The sequence below is a fragment of the Platalea leucorodia genome (genome assembly GCF_965183815.1).
Source record: "Platalea leucorodia genome assembly, chromosome: 20".
In the NCBI taxonomy this organism is placed as follows: Eukaryota; Metazoa; Chordata; class Aves; order Pelecaniformes; family Threskiornithidae; genus Platalea; species Platalea leucorodia.
The window spans coordinates 6,689,475-6,707,616 of NC_138842.1; the positions used below are offsets into that span (position 1 = coordinate 6,689,475).

Genomic DNA, 18,142 nt, shown 5'->3' on the forward strand with positions numbered 1-18,142 from the left:
TATCTACTGTTCCTGGTTGGATACATCTTTGTAACAGAGAATACTCCTTATCTCTTTCTTAGCAGTTTCAGAGACAAATGCATCTCCCCAGTAGGACAAGTTAAGTGCTGTTCAACATGATAAAGGAAGGAGGAATTGCAAAACAAGAAGATCAAATCTCTCTTTTCCCCAGTGTCTCATAGCAACAGAAAGACTGAGATTTACCCTTCAATTTTCAAGCAGAGCAGTAATAGATACTTACACTTGAAACAGAAAGATCAGTCCCATTTCTGCAGCCATTAATTGGTTTTAACCTGTCCATGGCTCAGATAATCCTTTTGAACCATTTGTTTTCTCCCCTTGAAATAACCAACAGACTCATGCTATTTAAATTTATTCGCTATGATGGTCCTTTTCAGTACTTGCTAACTTTTTTTTTTTTTTTTAATTCTGGATATGCTTGCACTCATAAGCTCACTAAACTTGAGAAAAGATCATGTTCTCTTGGTGTTATTAGCAGGTCAGAAGTAAAAGTTTTAAAACCCCATTTAAAATTCACATTTAGTAGCTAATTTCTAATGTCCTAGGCCCTTTTGATTGCATGAGAAATAACAAAATTGTAGGGTGACATTAAGAAACAACCATGAAACAAAAGTGTGTTTTGCTCCATTAGTCACAGGCTGCATACCAGCCAGCTGTCTGTGCTAAAAATATGCCACAGTTAAAGATTTCATAAATTAAATGCACTGCAGCAGACAGCTTCTCTCAGGTGGGAACACGCCTCCTTCCTGTTTCCAGTAACTACATAATGAGGCTCAAAATAAGAGAGCTTTAACCCAGAAGATTGATCCCTGCTTTTACCCACACAGTTTGCTCCTGTGTTATACTACTGCCTTCCATCCACTTCTGTGAGCAGATCACAAGTGCTCCTACAATGTCTAACCGGCCAAAGTCATGAGCCACATAAACAAGCATATGTCTACTATCATCAGCCAGGATAGACCCACTCATGCAAACCAGAGACCTGGTCCATTACATCCGAGTGCTTCCTATATACTGATGGACATACCAAAGCTATCCTCCAAGGTGCTAACGGAGAATGAAAAGGACTACGCATTTTTCGGCAGTTCCTCTCATTCAACACTTAGGACAAAAAAGAAAGGATGACTAAATATCTAGTGCGCTGCAAAGATTATTTAGTGCACTGCTAAGATTTAACCTGCTAAATAATTTTAAAGAAGTTAGCTGACAATGATTTTAAAATATTCGTATGTGTGCACTGTTTTTGTTTAGGTAACACAATACAACCAGGAAAAGTAACAAATAAATAATACCAGTATACATTATCTTAACAGATTCCCATTGAAGTCATTGATGCAACTGTTTCAGTGAAGTTCCAAATTAAGTTCCTCCTCCTCAGCTGCAAATATGATTAATACATTTATATTTAAAAAGAAAGGAAAGTACAAAGGAAAATTTCAATTCCTGCTCAGTGACAAACATTTTCTGTGGGGGATTTCAAACTACTCATTCAGTTCACTTTCCTGTGATCACAGTAACACATTACACTGAACCCAAAATTGCAATAACTAGGAATTATTGCTTCTTCTGCTTCTTTTTTTAATTATTCTTACGTCTTTAAATGAAAAATAGGCAGATGGAATGCAAACAGAAACCACTCACATAAATGGGGAAATTTCCAAGTGCTGCAGAGAGCCCGTTTTTGTTCTGTAACTTGTATGGTCCCCAGGAAATAAAATGGGGAGACCCAATCATAGACATTATATTAATACAAATTATACAGTAAGGTAAGGAAAAGAAAACAGGATCCTTACATATCGAGATGGCTCTTCCTTGTTTTGGTCGTTCATGTCAGTGGGAATGATCCGTGTGGCCATTGGCCCCTTGGCAAACGGTTTTGGTAACTGGCCTCTGAATTCTGACAGGATGAACTGGAGCTGCCAACTACAGAGAACAGCGTCAGAAAGCCCCGCAGGAAAATGCAGGAGCTAGTAACATTTTGTGTGGAGAAAACCAGAAGTATAACCAAGGACATTTCATTCCTGAGGGTAGACAGCCCTGCTAGAGGAGCAGTCACACTACAAATTTTCAGTAACTTGTGGCCAACATGATCTGCTGACAACAAACTTTGAAATCCTTTGTTTTGGATATGCTGGTGTCAACAGAGATACAAGGTCTTGAAGGTTACTCCCATAAATACTTCTTATAAGAAGTGTCACTCCTTATGAATCTCATGAAATTGTACCTTTTCTATTAAACCACTTACTTATCTGGCAAGAGAAAGCTGCTTGGAAATCTGTGCCACTCCTTTCCCACGCAGACATTAACTGGTCTCCCCTCTGGCACAGTGTGAATACTTGGGTCAGTAGCAATCCTGTGAAATTCTGGGTACAGGTCCAGGGGCCCATGGTAGCCTATGGAAGGCAGAAAGTTGTAAATCAGACTAAAGAAATAGGTGATATTTACATGACTACATTTGAAAGACTACAAAAAAATTGTTCATACATAACTTTTTAACTGATAACTTCTTGAATAAATGAATTGGTCTATGCTAAAAAGCGGCTGGATTCCAAAGCTCCTCCTCCTTTCAGAAGTGCTTGTACCCTACCACCTTTATTCACAGTCTCCTGTCCTGACTGTCAATGGCTACCATCAAGCAAAAAAAAATAATGATGAGGTGGGAAGCTTCACTGCATGGCTCTGATTCAAGAAAGTACTTAAGGACCGTATCTAATCCATCTCCATTAAGGACACGTGCATTTAATTACAAGTTTTACATGGCAAAATGCTTTTTCAAGTGGAATCATATGCTTGAAAGTTAAAGTATCTGGTTTAATACTAGTCTGGGTACAGGTTTTATATCAGTATAGTTGTACTGGCTGACGGTCAGCAGATTTTTAACTGATATAATTCTAGTGATACATTCATACATACATGTATGAATGTGCATACAGATACACACACTCACACATATAATCATTCATTAATGGTGACCATTAGAACTTACTCCTTTCCCTGCAACAACGACACCCAAACTTTCAAGGTTCCTTATTTCTACTGTGCTGCTATAATCAAAGCAGCACAACTTCGGCAGGCCTTAAGACTTGCCAAGACCAATACCCAGGAAAGCACAGAACAAGTCCAAAATACCAACCTCTGAATAAGGCAACAGAGCGTGACAATGACAAAAGGCCAAAGAGAAAGACAGTCCCCAGAGCCAGCCAGTTGGAGGAGACTGTGTAGTGTTCTAGGCGGTAGCGCTGGAATATGAAGTGGTAACATTTCTGACGAAAGATTAAAAAAAAACAATATAAAATTACTCAAACTCTGATACGTTTAGCAAAATTCTGTTTTTCATAAGGACCTTACAGCAGTGCCTGCATCTCCCACCAGATCTTTGGTCTTCACTTTTTCATTCAGACCCATAAAAAACCCACAAACTCACATGGTTCAGTCACATTTCTTAACTGATAATCTAGGGTGTATTTAAATACGTTTTCAGCTCTTTTCCCTAGGAATGCTTCTAGTCAAGCCGTAAAGTGCTCTCTACCAGGGGTGCAGCTTGGTTGTTCCCAGGTGAACCTGCAGCAAGTGTCCCTTTCGGGCAGCTCTGTAGAACTTCCCAACACAGAGCTCTTTTTCAATGCTGGACTGACTTCCTCTCCAACAGAAGTTCCATGACCCAGATTTACTGAGTGACCTATGGTTGTTTACCCTGTCTGCACAAACTACAGCTTTGAAGTCGATAAAAGAACACACAGCACATTCTGCATCCACCTTTAAACACAAGCCACTCTGAAATTGTTAAAAGAAAAGCCCTTCAGATTCTTCTAATTTAAAAGCCTTTCTGGGAATACGTAGGAGGAACTACCTCCAATACTTGGCTTGGTCCTTCCCTCCTGCTCTGCCTTTCTGCAGGACTGATTATTCATTTCTTATCCTAATCCAATTTCTGTTCCTCTTGTCTTGTTTGCATTTTTTCTCATAGCAGCCAGATCCACGTGGTTTGAAGGAGTACACTCTGACAAGCTTGTACTACTAGTGGGCAATCGGTTCTAAATTCTCAGTTGGATACTGAATACTGGACAAAATGTCATCAAACTTAAAATATGCAGGACACAAATATAGACTAGGCTTTCCTAAAGCCACATTTGGCAAAGGTCCTAAACCATTGCCCTCTGATGAATGTTCTGACAGCACATAGCAATTCTCAGTCAGAGCCATAAAACTGCTGACATTACAGAGCTTGATCCCGTACAAATGCAAGGACTGAAACTCATCTGGGGTGCTCCAGCTTCGCCCTGCAAAGCATCAGCAGTGATGGGAGATTAACAGTCAGAATAGCAACTGAACAGGGGAAGAGCAAGAGTGATTTGAGGGGTGCAAGCACTGCTGGTGGGGAGCCCAGGACAGGAACAGCCAGCAGTGGTGCACAGCAGGACAGGAGTAACAGCAGAATGAGGCTGAACAGCTGGAATAGGCTCTAACAGGGACTAGTGACTGCATTCCTGTGCCTCTTTAACAGAGGAAAGAGGAATAATTTTGAGCTTTGGGAAGATTTATATCAATCTATATTAGTACTTTACTTATGAAGTGTTTCAGGTGATATTTACTAAACATCCAATTTTTGGCTCTTCCAAATGTCCAATGCAATTTCCCGATGCCTAAACAAGATCACTTTTCCTTTTTTCAAATCAGAGAAGGATTCCTACTAGGATACAACAAAATGCGTTTCCTACACACGCATTCCTGCCCCTTAAAGCTCGCTTAACAGCAGGCAAAGGATGCACAATGCTATAAGCAAGTTATTAATCCTCATGACACCTCTTGCATGTTGTGTTATTGGCACCACAACACAACTCCTCCTCACCAGAAATTCCCACTTGGGATGGGAGAACAGCTCAAAGTCATCACGAAATAACTAGTGGCAAGGAAATATTCTCAACTATTTGTCACTTCACACAATCCCGGATAAGCTCCTAATGTGATCACCTTATAAAGCCATGAAATTTGATCTTTTTTTTTGCTGGGCTGTTAAGCAGTCTGCACTGAAGTCCAAGATTATTAGATGAACTCATTCTGTACGACACTCAGGAGGGAAATCCCAAATATTTTTGCTTTTACATCACATCTTACACAGGGCTAATAGTTTTCCACATACTCTTAATCATCCTGTACAGGAAGATTATGGTTTAACTTGTAAAATAAGCAACACACACACACTCCACACTTCAGTATTAGAACAGCTGTGCATTTTGCTTCCAGAGCCTCAACACCTATCCATGAAACATGGTTTGAAAATGAAAACTGTACCAGCTAACAGATTAAAGGTGATGATCAAAAGTTATGCATAGGACAGTCCTGAACTGTGTAATCACTATAGGTTGTGTCACAGACACAGGTATTCTGCAGAGGTTCCCAAACTTTGGGAAACAATGTTAAAGTCAGCTAGCAGTTATGCTTCTTAAAGGTATAAGCTCGTTAAAAAAAAATGTTCCACTAAAACTTACCTGAAGAGCAGACAGAGCCACAGCACCACAGAGACAGATGAGGGGATAGATGGGAAAGAGAAACCTCTCTTCTTTGTGGGGCTGACTGAAGAAAATCATGATCCAAATGTACATAGGAGCTAGTGTCAGCCAGTAGGGACGGCCCAGATTCTGAACTGAAAGAAACAAACACTCAGCAAAGTCGTAATGTAAGAATGAGGGATTTATCCTCTTCCCCCTCTTGAACAATCGTATCTCACATTCAAAAGCCCATTCTTCAGACACAAACCATTACCTTCAGACACAAACACACCATGTTCTGAGCAGCCATGTTGCTAAAATCCAGGTAATACGTCCAAACAGTCAGTATAGAATTTTGATCAGAGAATTTTTGTAGATTCCTACGATATTAACCATTTCAACAGACTTTAGAAGACCAAAAGCAGAAAATAAGGGACTGCATTACTGAATCCAACTAAGAGACAAAACCCATCAAGAACTGACATGTCTAAACAGGTAGTCAGAAATACTGTATTTCCTGCTGTGTCTTATGCTATACATACAAAGACCAGAAAGGATCTCCTCTGGACCTACCCTTCCACTTACAAATGGTTGTTTAGTGACTGAAGTTTCCGCAATCTTCACTGCTTCATTACAAAAATAACAGCATGAGAGGTCTCTCAGGCACCTTCTGCTTAACGGAGGAAATAACTGATTCAAAAATAACAACAATTACCCTGAATTTTAGTCACACTGAGGAGGGTTCTACAGTGCCTGACAATTTTCAGTCCCTTTTCTGCCCCCTTGCTACTCCCAACAGCAGAGTTAAGCAATTAAGCTAACGGCATTTCACAGACAATAAGAACAAAGCACTTGGCAGAATAGCTCCTGCTGTTAAGTACGAGAACACCAAGTGAACAGCAGGAAATCTTGCATTTACAGGATCTCCTACTGAGCTTTTACTGGTTTCTGACAGTATGTCAGTCATATCCAAGAAACAGATATAAGCAAATACCCGTTAACATACATTTTCAGCAAAGATTATGATGTTATTGTTTCCTGTACTCGGTTAAAAAAAAAAAAAAAAAAAAAAAGAGTGCAAAGCACTAACTGAACTGATGAGTCTGGAGGCTGCTGCTGACACTTAATGAATCTTCCTTAGGAAGACAGCAGAGAAGAATTCACACTTCCTCAACACCTTTTTCCTCTCTAGTCACTTGCCAAACGTTCATGTGTTTAAACTGACATCATTTTATTTAAAAGAAAGCCCAACACGAAGTTGGGAATATTCTGGTTCCTCCTTTCTCTACTCTCAGTATATCCACACCTACAGGGACACTTCCCAAAACATGAGGTAGCAAGATTGTCCTGCCAGGGCTCAGTCCTGCGAGTTGACGAGTGCTTTTCACAGTGCACAGAGTCCAGGTTCAATCCCAACATGGGCGGCAGCAACAGAGACCACAGGATGCCTATTGTAGGCTCAAGCCCCAACAATCAAAAAGGAAATAATTAATCTGTTCTCTCAAGCTGCTGCAGAAAACACTCTGGCAGTGGTGTAAAAAAGTAACGGTGGAAGAGCCAGCAAAAGGTTCCGCAAATAACTCCAAAGGCAACCATTTCCAACTGCAGATAAGATGGAAACTAGAATGGGTACACAGTTTCTTTTCCCCTTAAGATCTCTGACAGGGCTATTTCTAATGCATTTGCATATCTGGCTGAAGGTTATATACCATACAACTTGTTAAGATTACTCTGGGTATGGATAGTTCAGCCTTGATAACACATTGTTCTTCTTGAGGTGGAAGCAGGGAACACAGGAATCATCCTTAAAGAGAAAAATGTTTCTGCCCTTTGGCAGACAGCATGTAGAGTAGATACATCTCACTGCGTGTTCTTTCTGCACCCCCATCATGGCATCAATACTGAACTGAGTAATGAGCTCTAGCAACTTTCCTATTATTCCAAAGACTTTCCCTGAACTTAGTTTCACTTCCAATAAAGGAAAGCTGCTCTTTGGCAGGCAAGCTCTCCCTGTAGTAACAAGGCTGAGATCCGGGCTGTCTGTGCTTGGCTCTCACGGCTGTCGTGCACTCACCATGAAATTTCTGAAGCAGACACTCCATGAGACAAGTCAGTGGCAGCACAAGCAGAGCCAAAATAAATGCCACGTTGAAATTCAGAAAGCCGTTGATGAAATAGAAGGACCAGGGTTCTGTACCTAAAGGATGAGAAAAGGAAACGAGTTTTAAATACAAGCATGCATGAGATTTACATGTAACAGCAGCTTCGTTCCTTCTCTGCCTGACACAGACTGAGATAATCAGCAGCAGACATCAATTCTCCCCATTGCAAGCATACTGGAACCAAAGAATGGAAAGGATGTGGACAGAAGATCTTGCAGCTGGACAGAGGATGCAGCCCCGTGGAATGAGCCTGAGCCATCTCAAAGCAGTCTCATGGTTCTGCCCCATAAAACTGCCATAACAGTAGCATGAGTTGGTCAATAGCCATACAAAGGCGCCAGAGTATCTCACAATCATGTCTGCCCAAGAAACTTCATTGTCTTCCTTTTCACAAATTATTTTTCTCCTTCCTTTTTCACTGGGTCATAGTCAATATCACATCTGCTGCTCATGAATCAGGCCGCTGTCAGCCTGGCCCAGCAGAGTTCTGTGACACAGAACTCACCCTTGTGTTAAGAAAGCCTACACAGCAAGAAAGTAGAAGCAGAAACTTGTAAAACAAGGAAATTTGACTTCAAATTCATTCTGTCTATTTGCAGAGAAGTAAAAGAGTAATAACAGAAACACACAATGTTAATAAGAGACCATTATAATTCTGGAGTGATGACATATACTCCATGTTGGCAGAAATAGAAAACGTACTAAAAAGGAACAAGAAAAAGAATTCACATTCACACTTCACCCCAACAAAGACTCTGCCACTAAAGTTCACCCAGATGCTAGTTTGGGTGCCTCCTTAGAGTCAACACTATTTAAAATGTCCCTACTTCAGTTTGTTCTTACAGTGTAGCTTCAAACAAGAGCAAGCCAACTCTGCCTCCTAACATGACACACTTGGGTATTGGTTGCAAGCTTCAAAGGATATAAACTGAAAGAAATCCCAGTCCAACTGTCATTTATTTGGACTCTTAATTCAGGATGCTTAAAATCCTGAACAATAAGGAATGCCAGTTCCTCTCCACGCATTTGCCACTGTCTCAGTGTGATTAGCTCAATCAATCAGTAAATGACATGCGGGGGCTTTAATCACTGCACTGTTGTGACATGTGTCACATGCCACAGCAATTTCCTGCAATCAGAGCCACTTAAATAGGGTCCATGTTGAAATTAATCAGACAACTGAAAAGCAGCAAGGAAAACCCGAAACCTCTGCAGCTCCTACAGCTAAGTATGATTAGAAGCTGCATAGTAATGTCAGATACATGTCATTGGAGTTACTAAGGCCAAGTCCAAACAACTGAGATTCATTTAGGAAACCTTTAGCTATTAGCACTGAAAGCAAATAGCAGTTACAGATTTGGATTTTGGGGAGTAGGGGGCCTTAAGGGAGCGAATTATTAGAAATTCACCTTATGGCTCCTTCCACCTGCCTCATAATTCTTGCAAGTCCCACATGAGCACAATCCTCAGCCTGTGGAAGGCTGAATATGGGATACAGTAGATTGAAAGATTATGTCAAGTGATGGATATGACAGTTATCTGTATGGCAACACTGCAACAGTGCCAACGTCCCTTCCTCCTCCTCTAGGCTCTCTTGGTGACTCTCCATATTTAAGGACTGCAGTTCTAAATAATCACTGTGACAGATCTTGAACACATGCAGAAAGCAGATCATTTTAGCACTGAAGCATACTACCCTTCCTAGAAATCCGGGCTGCTGACTGGGATATGTCTGTGAGGGAAAACCTGAGGCAGTCTGGGGTATCACACTGTAAATCTTCCAGTGGACATCTAGGAAAAGTGTGTGTAAAGGGGGCTTTGGTTTCTTCCTAGCCCTGCTGCCTCCAGATTCTCTTCTGAGGCAATAATACAGGTTTCTAAAGACTTACAGCACAGTTAACACTGGTTACGCCACTCTAGTAACTACTTCTGTGGAGCACCAAGGCCTCTGCTTATATAAAAGAGGACTGGAACTGGGTTCCACAGCCTGCTTCCCCACTCCGAATGCTATAAACAAGAGCCACTTTATCACAGAAGATGCCAGGATGAGATAGAAAGCTTATTAAACTGATATAAACTGTTACCCTTGAGTGTTTTCTGGCTACAATTAAGCTGCACAGCACAGCCAAGTCCCAAGTCTTTAAAGGATAGTACCAGGGACCATACTGTCACCCTCCTACCTGCCCTGGCTGCGATGGAAAGTAAAGCAAATTAACTATGGCGCTCTCTAGTCTGGTCTCTGATTTGGTAGCCTAGGACTCAGGAATGAAGGACACTTCATGAAGCATACCTCCTCCATAATCCAGACACAGCCTTAAAGGCCCAGAGGTGTCCTGAGGGACTCTGGTAATAAAGAGGTCAGCTGGTCTGAAGCACATCTTTAGCAAAAAGGCTACTTTCTCAGACTTTTTTGCAGTGTGACTGAATTGCCCTTAAGAACTAAGCACTGGAACCTCCCCTCCTTCTCCAATGAGGGATTTTCTTCTCTGGGTGAGGAGAAAAAAAAAAGGGGGGAAAAAATATGAGAGGAGAACAGGGCATTATACAGGCAAGTTAAATAATTCAGACACCAGGCAAAAAGCAATAGGCTTGGCCACTGTGATGACTCACCCATTCAGAGGCATTCAGTCTCAATGCCTCCCAAGGCAAAATGCTTTTATTCTTGTTACCCACTACGACTCAAGGTGATCTGAGAAAGAACTGCAATATAAAAAAAAGAACAACCCCATTGCATACAAGAAGTCCTGTCCCAGAACAACATCTTTCAAGCAGAGAGGGACACTAAAGAACTCTCCATGCACAGTCCTGATGGGAACATGCTTCCACAGCATTGTCTTCAGACCATGACAGAAGATTTAACTTCCTGCAAATATCCTGCTAGAGCTGAGCAGATGTGGGCTGTAGAAGAGAGACTGACGAAAGCAGTGGGATCAGTTCATGGCACTGTGGCCCGATCAGTTCATGGCACTATGGTTCCATAGGGATAACCAGCTGGAAGCACTGTCAGACACTGAGCCAGAAACTGGTTTGAACTTTGTGCTCTGTGCCAGGCTCCAGGAGCAATTCTAGAAATCAAACTTACACACAAATTAATAGAATTTAACACGCTACCATGCTGCAGCTTGACCACAGCAATGATGAGGGTGGCCCAGGACAAAGCAGAGAAGTTGTAAAATAGGTTTAAGCTAAGGTGCCCCACCCTATGTTTGTCACAGGCTAAAAGCCTGCATGCAGACAGAACTGTAGCTCAGCTGTTAAGCAGTAACTAAGCCGCAATAATTTGATCGTGAGTCACAGCCCTCATTCTAAGCAAGTCTGATTCAGTGCTAGTATAATAAACAGTCTGCTTTCTGCATTTCATTTATTTTTTTCACTCTATTTAAGAAGCAGGAGTCAACAGAGCAAGGTGTCATATAAACAGCTCCAGCATATTCCGCCCAAGCCGAACAAAGCTTCCCAAAGTGCCATCGCACTTCAAGTCACAGCCAAGGCTCTGGTCACAGGAAGCGGGACAAAACTTTAGTCACAAATTGTGCGTTCTTAGAACATATGTACACAAAAACATCTCAAAGCCTCAGAATCAGGCTTAGGGGTATATGCTTAGAAGCTACTTTCCCTTTGCTGTAGAAACCTAATCACCCCAGGGAAATATTCACTGCCCAGACTGTATTTATCCAGCAGGAGTGTATTGCTAAAGACACTAAAAAACTCCAAACAAACAAACAAGAAAAACCCCCAAACCTTGTCTCCAGAACTCCAGTCTGCAGGCAAAGGGAAAAATATTGTGGTGCTTACATTGAAGATGATACAGGTTGATGACTCTGCAAACTCCAGCAGTTCCTGCTCCCATCATGTGAAAGTTGGGAAATCCCAGCTCCAAAGCCAAAAGGGATTGGCCAGCTTTTCATCTGCCCTGGTAGTGTTATTTTTCCCAAGTGTTTTGAAGCTCTCTAAACACACAGCATTGTCCTGGCCACATTGCATTAAAGAGCAATTTCTAGCAGGCTCTTTTACTAGCCTGAGGATGTTATATGAATGTCACTATGAATAAAGCACTTCAGAATAGATTGGTCCCTGGAGGCTTCGGGAAACAACTCATGCACCAGTGTGGAAAAGGTCAGGCACAAGCCCGTGCCAAAACCTATCAGAGACAGAGCCTGGAGTCTCCTTACAGAAAATTCACAGCAACAGACTTCAGAGCCTTCCTGCAGAGATGAAGAACCACAGCAAAGCAGCTGTTGCCCTGCTGTGCCAGAGCACAAGTAACAAATCACCACTCAGCACCACCCAAAACAGCCCTTCAAATGAACCAACAAATCTGGCCTGCAGGGTACTGCCAGAGAAAGCCTTGCTGCTAACCACTGCTGAATCCCTCCCTCCTAGAATATCTCGACAGAGCTTAAACAGATGACAGAGACGATGCAGGGACCCTGCACCCTAAGCTCCCTGAAGTCTCTGCCAGCCCCTTTGAAGCCCTGCTAGAAATATACTTTTCTACCTTCAGCTCTAGAAGTACGTAATATGAACACAGTATCCTAAATGGCCAGTACCAGGGAACCCCTTGTAGGCAGATGATTTGCCTGCAGATTAGATGTCATTCTGGTAACCTCAGATTCTGCTTGCCAGCAAAGCCCAGGCCATGTACTGCCAATAAGCAAGGAGATTCCCGAGGCACAGCATGGGCTCAGGAAGTCTGCAGAGACACGATGTGAACTGAAAGGATATGGATTCTGCAGTTACCCACTTTCCCAAGGTTCTGCCCCCAGCTGTGAGGAACAACAGCGAAGAACTCTGTTAAAGCTGAGAAACGCACGCATGTATCACTTGTGCCCACCGCGCTGACGTAGCATCCAGACACGTTTGCTACTAACAGCTTTCTGCTGCGTCGCTGAGACATCTCACAACAGTTTACAGAACTTGAAAGTGAACAAAAGCAGCTTAACTCACAGCATGGAGAAATCCAACAATGGCCTGCGGATTCCCAGCTCGAGAGAGTCATCCTGTGGCGAAAAGCTGGAACTGCAAGCCCTTTGGAGCTTGCAGGCTGCTTTTGCTTTACAATACATCAGAAAAAGGACGGGCAATGAAGACCTGGTGGGTCACAGTAGCAAGACAGCAGCAAGAAAACCGCAGACTCCCTTCCTGTCTTGTTATCTTAAACTCACCATAGAGATCAGGTCCATGAGAGGTGAAGACATTGTATAAAACAATGTTGAGAGGTGCAACTACCAGCTTCCCATAGTAATAGCTGTCCACAACTACCAAGGGCACCTGGAAGAAAGCATCTGTTATTTAAAGTGCCAGAAGCTTTTGGCTGGACTGCCCAAAAGCTCCATGTGATTTTCTTAATGAAACCCACCCCTTCTATTGCAAGCCCAATCCATTCCCTCTTTGTGTCGTTACAGGCACTTACCAAAAACAGGATCAATGACACCACACACCAGTTTAGGAAACTTTTCCACCTCTGCTTCAGTATCAACAAGTCAAAGGCAATAGGAAGCCTGAAAGAGAGACCAGGTATCAACCGGAGACTTTGTCTTTCCCCACTGCAGGCTTTCCAGCCCCTTCAAAGCAAGCACAGCAGTAGCTGGAAGAGAACCATGACTTCATTGGGCTCTGCTTCTACTCCATATTCCAGTCATTCAGCTCAGTTCTTACTCTCAGTATATTAGGGTCAGGAAATCTTCCTGACCCAAGTTCTTCAAATGTAAAGAAATCAGGCTATGGAAGCCTGTACCAATAATCCCAGACTAGGCTGGCAGCTCAGTGCCTGCTAGCTTCTTCCTCCAGCTCTCCAGCTCCTACATTCTCCCCAGCCAGGCAAGAAATATTTGACAAGTGCAAAACTCCTGAGCCCTCCTCTCCTTACCCAAGAGCTGCACTGAAGGGCCAGCCCAGAAGGGCTCCAGCAGCCACCCCCAGCACTGCTACAGAGGTCTTGTCCATATACCAGCCAGTCATGGCAATCACAGTGGTGTACATGCAGAAACTGCTCGGGAGGAAAGCTGCAACAGAAGGAAAGAAAAGGGTTAGCACGGCTTTCCCACAGCAGGAGAACTGCATGAGGCCAAGATAAGGCTAATCATCTCTCATTCATTCCATTGGAGCTGGTATGCTATAGTGGACACTCTCATTTCAGTGAAAACAAAAAACAAAAAAACAAACAACAACAACAAAAAAAGACGACTTTTTTTTTATTCTGCCAAGACCAGAAATACTTCCTTTAAGTATGAAGGGCTCTTTCCTCGGTGGCACTCAGCACTGGTAACCAGTTGACAGCATCCACGGTTACCGCTTGTAACACTTGCGGCATCCTCTATATTCTGCTAGGTCGAAAAAAGTGAAACCAACCTGCTCAAGTGGCAGCAGAAAACATGAGCTGACTGGGTACAGTCTCTGAAACAACTGGGCAGAGACTGGTGGGAAGTAAGTGAAGAATGAAAAGACCTACGCCACTGCAAAAACAACGAAGGTAAAGTCCTTTCTCCACTCACCATAAACAAAAATGGCGTAAAATAGGAAATCTCAGCATTCATAAGTTGTGGTATTTCCCTTTAAGTTTCTGTATGCACACAATGCAGAAAACCTCTGCTCAAAGTCTCTCTTTGCACTTTACTCAATACCTACAGCAGGTGTTTTATAAGTCTTACAGTGGCTGGCGAAGCAAATGGGTACAACCAGCCAGAGCGGGAGAAGACGCAAAGACAAATGACAAAGCCAAAATATGACCCTCCTTTCTTGGATTAAAATATGTTCAAGGAAGGCAAGCCAAGACACTGTTTAAAGGGCATGGCCCACTGCAGAGAGTGGAGGCAGCAATAGAAACAAACATGCCCTGGAAATGAAAAAGAGACAAGAGAGTGATGCAGGGAACATCATTTGAATCAACGCTTACTCTGTCATCACGCCTACCATGAGAAACACCCACAACAGAACACAACCAACAATTGCTAGAGAGAGATTTTAGTGCTGTGGATTTTCTTCTCTCTGGACCTGTCTTTGGTTTCTATGTGCAAAGTAATTGTTAGCGTCATTGCTAAGCAAACTTACCTGCAGATGAGCAAAACATCCCAGTGCTGAGTACCAAGAAGGCCAACATCAGCCGGCTCACATGTAGCCCAAACTTCTTGCACACAGCCCTAAGGAAGCAAGAGAGAATTAGAGACCACAAAAATATCCTCAGTACATAAAAGAAAAGTACCCAATGCACGCAGAACCACAAACAATCCATGGAGCATCCCAAGAGCTTTAAGGTGGGTGATTCTCATTACTCAGCTGCTGAAGGCAACCTAAAGAGCAGCATGACTGACTCTGGCCTGGGATTCCAGATCCTCCTAAGTTACACTAGTGCAAAACTCTCGAAGAGACTTGGCTTCTACCACCATCAGTTGCACTCATGCAAATCTCAGCAACTTCGGGAGTCTGTACTGCTGTAGCAACATCCATCTAAGACTGTCACCTCTCACAAAATCCCATCATGCAAAAAGCCACAGCTCACATTCTTAAAACCAGACTATTGCTAACAGAAAAGTCACACAAGGTAATAGCTTGACAGTCACAAATGAAGAAGCAGCAGGTAAAAATAAAAGTCCAGTTTAGACAAGATAATTGTATGTTCAGGCTACTGCTTTTAGTGGATGTAAACACCATTGTCAGATACGTTACAGACAGCAACAATCAATGTATTCCACTAAAATTCACTATGATAAGCAAACACAGCACCAGTCTCTCCTCCAGCAGAGCTCAGTTTACAACACTCCCACTCCCTGCTTGCTGGTATCAGTGAGAAAAGGAGTGTAGTCAACAAAATGCTGGAGTGGGGATGTGGGTGGCAGATCTGAGAATACAATTTTGTCCTAACAGTGGAATTCTGACCAATATTTCATTAAGTTATCATGAGAACACATATTGCCAAGTTTCACCATGGAGTAGCCCAATTTACCAGATACTTCTACGCATGAGCTTCAGAGTGTATTTCCTGTGCCAATAACTGAATATATTACTCACATTGCTCCAAAACATTCACTGTAGACACCTTCTAATACTCACTTGTAGAAGTAGAGTTCACAAATGCAGCTCAGGAAGGCCAGGAAGCATCGGAGGAAATAGAAGATAAGAACCTAGGAGACATACTCAGAGTCTGAACAAGGTTTGCAATGAAGCTTAAGCACCTATTACTAACAAGTTGGTCCCAAAAACAAAAGTTCTGAACAGGATGGAGCAAGTTTAGCAGTAGTGAACGAGCCTATTCTTGCAGATCCAGATCCCACACTAAGGGATGCTGAAGATTCCGGCAGCTCAAGGCCTAGCCCTCTAACGCTGAAGTCCTTTGCAACACAGAAAGTGAACACAGTCCACTGAACTTACCAGAACTACCCTTGTTTTGTTTTCTGTTCTGCAGAAACATGCCAAGTGTGGCAACGGATACCCAAGCAGAATGCACATTCAGTGCTTTTTCTGTGCATTTCTATGAGTGCAGTTTGCAATATCCCTTGCAAAATACTAAATTATTTTTTATAGTTTATTGAAAAAAATCAAAAGTCACTGATAGCTAGCACAAAAAACAACATGGGCTTCTAAAGCACCAGGGTGAAACTTACAGGAGAATGAGAAACTCACATGAGAATGAGAGCCCGAGGCTGCCAGGTAACTGAACCCAGGCCTGCGCACACTCAAAAGACCAAGGAGCTACCAGCCCCTCTGGGACAGCTTCTCAATCAAACCAGAGCCTGACAGCATTTCCCTGCAACTTCCAAGTCACTTTTCCTTGAATCCCATTGAGTCAGCTCATAAATCCTTGCAAATCCTTACAGGGAGGTTAGTGTTTGTAAACAAATCGGTGTTTTGTAAACAAATTGGTGTTTTGTAAACATTAATTCTCTTACCTCTGACAACAAAAAAGCAGCTGTTTAACACAGACTAAAGGCATATTTATTCATCATAAAAGAAGCTTTCACACATCTGATTTACCTTGTTAGTTTGTAGAACTCTAGCGTGGAACAAGGCTGGTAAGGCATGAAGCCACAGGTAAGCATAGGAGCGGATGGCATAGGCTGGAGAGTATTCCCATGTCTGAAACCCCTTTCCATAAACGAGGTAGTGTGTCTACAATGGAGATTGAATAAATAAATAAATACGCATCACACAGAGTAGACAGTTCTGCACTTCCCATCTCTGAATTCTTGAGTAAGAAAATTTCTCACTGAAACACAGAGATTAGCACAAGGTTCTAGATAAATCTGCACTTGCACAGGCCAACTACAAATTCCCAAGTATCTCCAAGGAGAGAAAGCCACTTACCGGTTCCCAGTAGTTAAACGTCTCATCACAATCAGAGATGTTGCTTAAGAGAGCTGCACAGAACCTGGCGGAGATGAGACACTTGAAAGCTGTTGATCCTTCGGGGGCCCAGACTTGTCCTGCTTTGCTCCCAGATGATCTAGTCCAAAGAAAAAATACAAATATGCACCAAGATGACTTAGTAACAAGACCAAGACTAGCAATGTGACACTAGGCAAAGACCTGAAAAGCATATTTGCATCCCTGCCATTTAAGCACTGTGTAAGTACAGACAAGTCTTTCATTCACTGCTGTCTCTGGGGGAGGCCGGTCCCTTTCCAAGGAAGGGCCACCGTCCCCCCTCACCACACCGGAGCAACGGCCCCGAGTGATGACCCGCCGCTGCAACGCAGCCCCCCGGGGCCTCCCCCCAACAACAGAGAGCAAGGCCACGCACTAACTACCACAGGCCCGTGAGGAGCTCCCCCGACGGGGGACCGGGGAGCCCCGCTTCCACAGCGCACGCCGACCCGGCCGGGCCCCCACCGCGGCGCCCCGGAGCGGGGCTCGCTCGGGGCCGTGGGTGCGTTTGAGGCGTGAAGAAAACCCGGCAGCGAGGAAACACCCGGGCGGCCGCTCGCCCCCGACGCCGCCGCGCCGGGCGCCGCGGGGCAGCGGCCACCCCGCCCGAGGGAGGGTCCGCGACACGGCCGCGCGCCGCCCGGGGAAGCGCGCACGCGCCCGGCGCCCCCCCCCCCCACCCCCCCGCAGCCCGGCCCCGGCTCCCCGCGGCCCCCGCCGCCCGCTCCGACACCTACTCCGGGCGGGCCTCCTCCGCCGCCTCCGGCCGCGGCCGGGCCGGCTCCCCGCCGCCTCCAGCCCGCGGCCGCTGCCGGGCCCCCTTGGCGGCCATGCCGAGTACAGGAAGCCGAGCGCCCGCTCCCTGCCGCCGGCGGAGGAAACGGGAGCGGTGCCGAAGCCGCCGGCCGCCATGCCGGGTGTGGGCACGGGCGGCCGGCGGCGCGCTCCTCCCGAGCAGGCGCTCTGCAGGGACGCGGCTGCGCCGGGCACCCGGCGCTCGGCAAAGCTCCCTCCCTGCTCGCACACGGGAGCCACCGCTGCTGCCGCCCGGCCCTGCCCGGGCGGAGCGGGGACAGGAGGAAAAGGAAAAAAGCCAGCCAGGCTCTGCAG

General features: G+C 44.3%; 1 protein-coding gene across 2 annotated transcripts in view; it reads right to left on the reverse strand.

Moving 5' to 3' along the window:
- Window positions 1–17,890, reverse strand: part of ALG9 (ALG9 alpha-1,2-mannosyltransferase) — a 34,600-nt gene extending 16,710 nt beyond the window's left edge. The window contains exons 1-13 of one of the 2 annotated variants that reach the window (XM_082330665.1): window positions 17,770–17,890; window positions 16,973–17,111; window positions 16,643–16,777; window positions 15,722–15,792; window positions 14,723–14,811; window positions 13,542–13,677; window positions 13,086–13,173; window positions 12,838–12,943; window positions 7,585–7,707; window positions 5,511–5,665; window positions 3,155–3,260; window positions 2,267–2,414; window positions 1,815–1,944 (exon numbers count right to left, since the gene is read on the reverse strand). In XM_082330665.1, the coding sequence (XP_082186791.1) occupies window positions 1,815–1,944; window positions 2,267–2,414; window positions 3,155–3,260; window positions 5,511–5,665; window positions 7,585–7,707; window positions 12,838–12,943; window positions 13,086–13,173; window positions 13,542–13,677; window positions 14,723–14,811; window positions 15,722–15,792; window positions 16,643–16,777; window positions 16,973–17,111; window positions 17,770–17,864 (1,521 nt within the window). In that variant the 5' untranslated portion in view covers window positions 17,865–17,890. Of the gene's footprint in view, window positions 1–1,814; window positions 1,945–2,266; window positions 2,415–3,154; window positions 3,285–5,510; window positions 5,666–7,584; window positions 7,708–12,837; window positions 12,944–13,085; window positions 13,174–13,541; window positions 13,678–14,722; window positions 14,812–15,721; window positions 15,793–16,642; window positions 16,778–16,972; window positions 17,112–17,769 lie in introns of both variants that reach the window. The other variant, XM_082330664.1, reaches the window with a different exon arrangement.
- Between the last annotated feature and the right edge of the window lie 252 nt (window positions 17,891–18,142).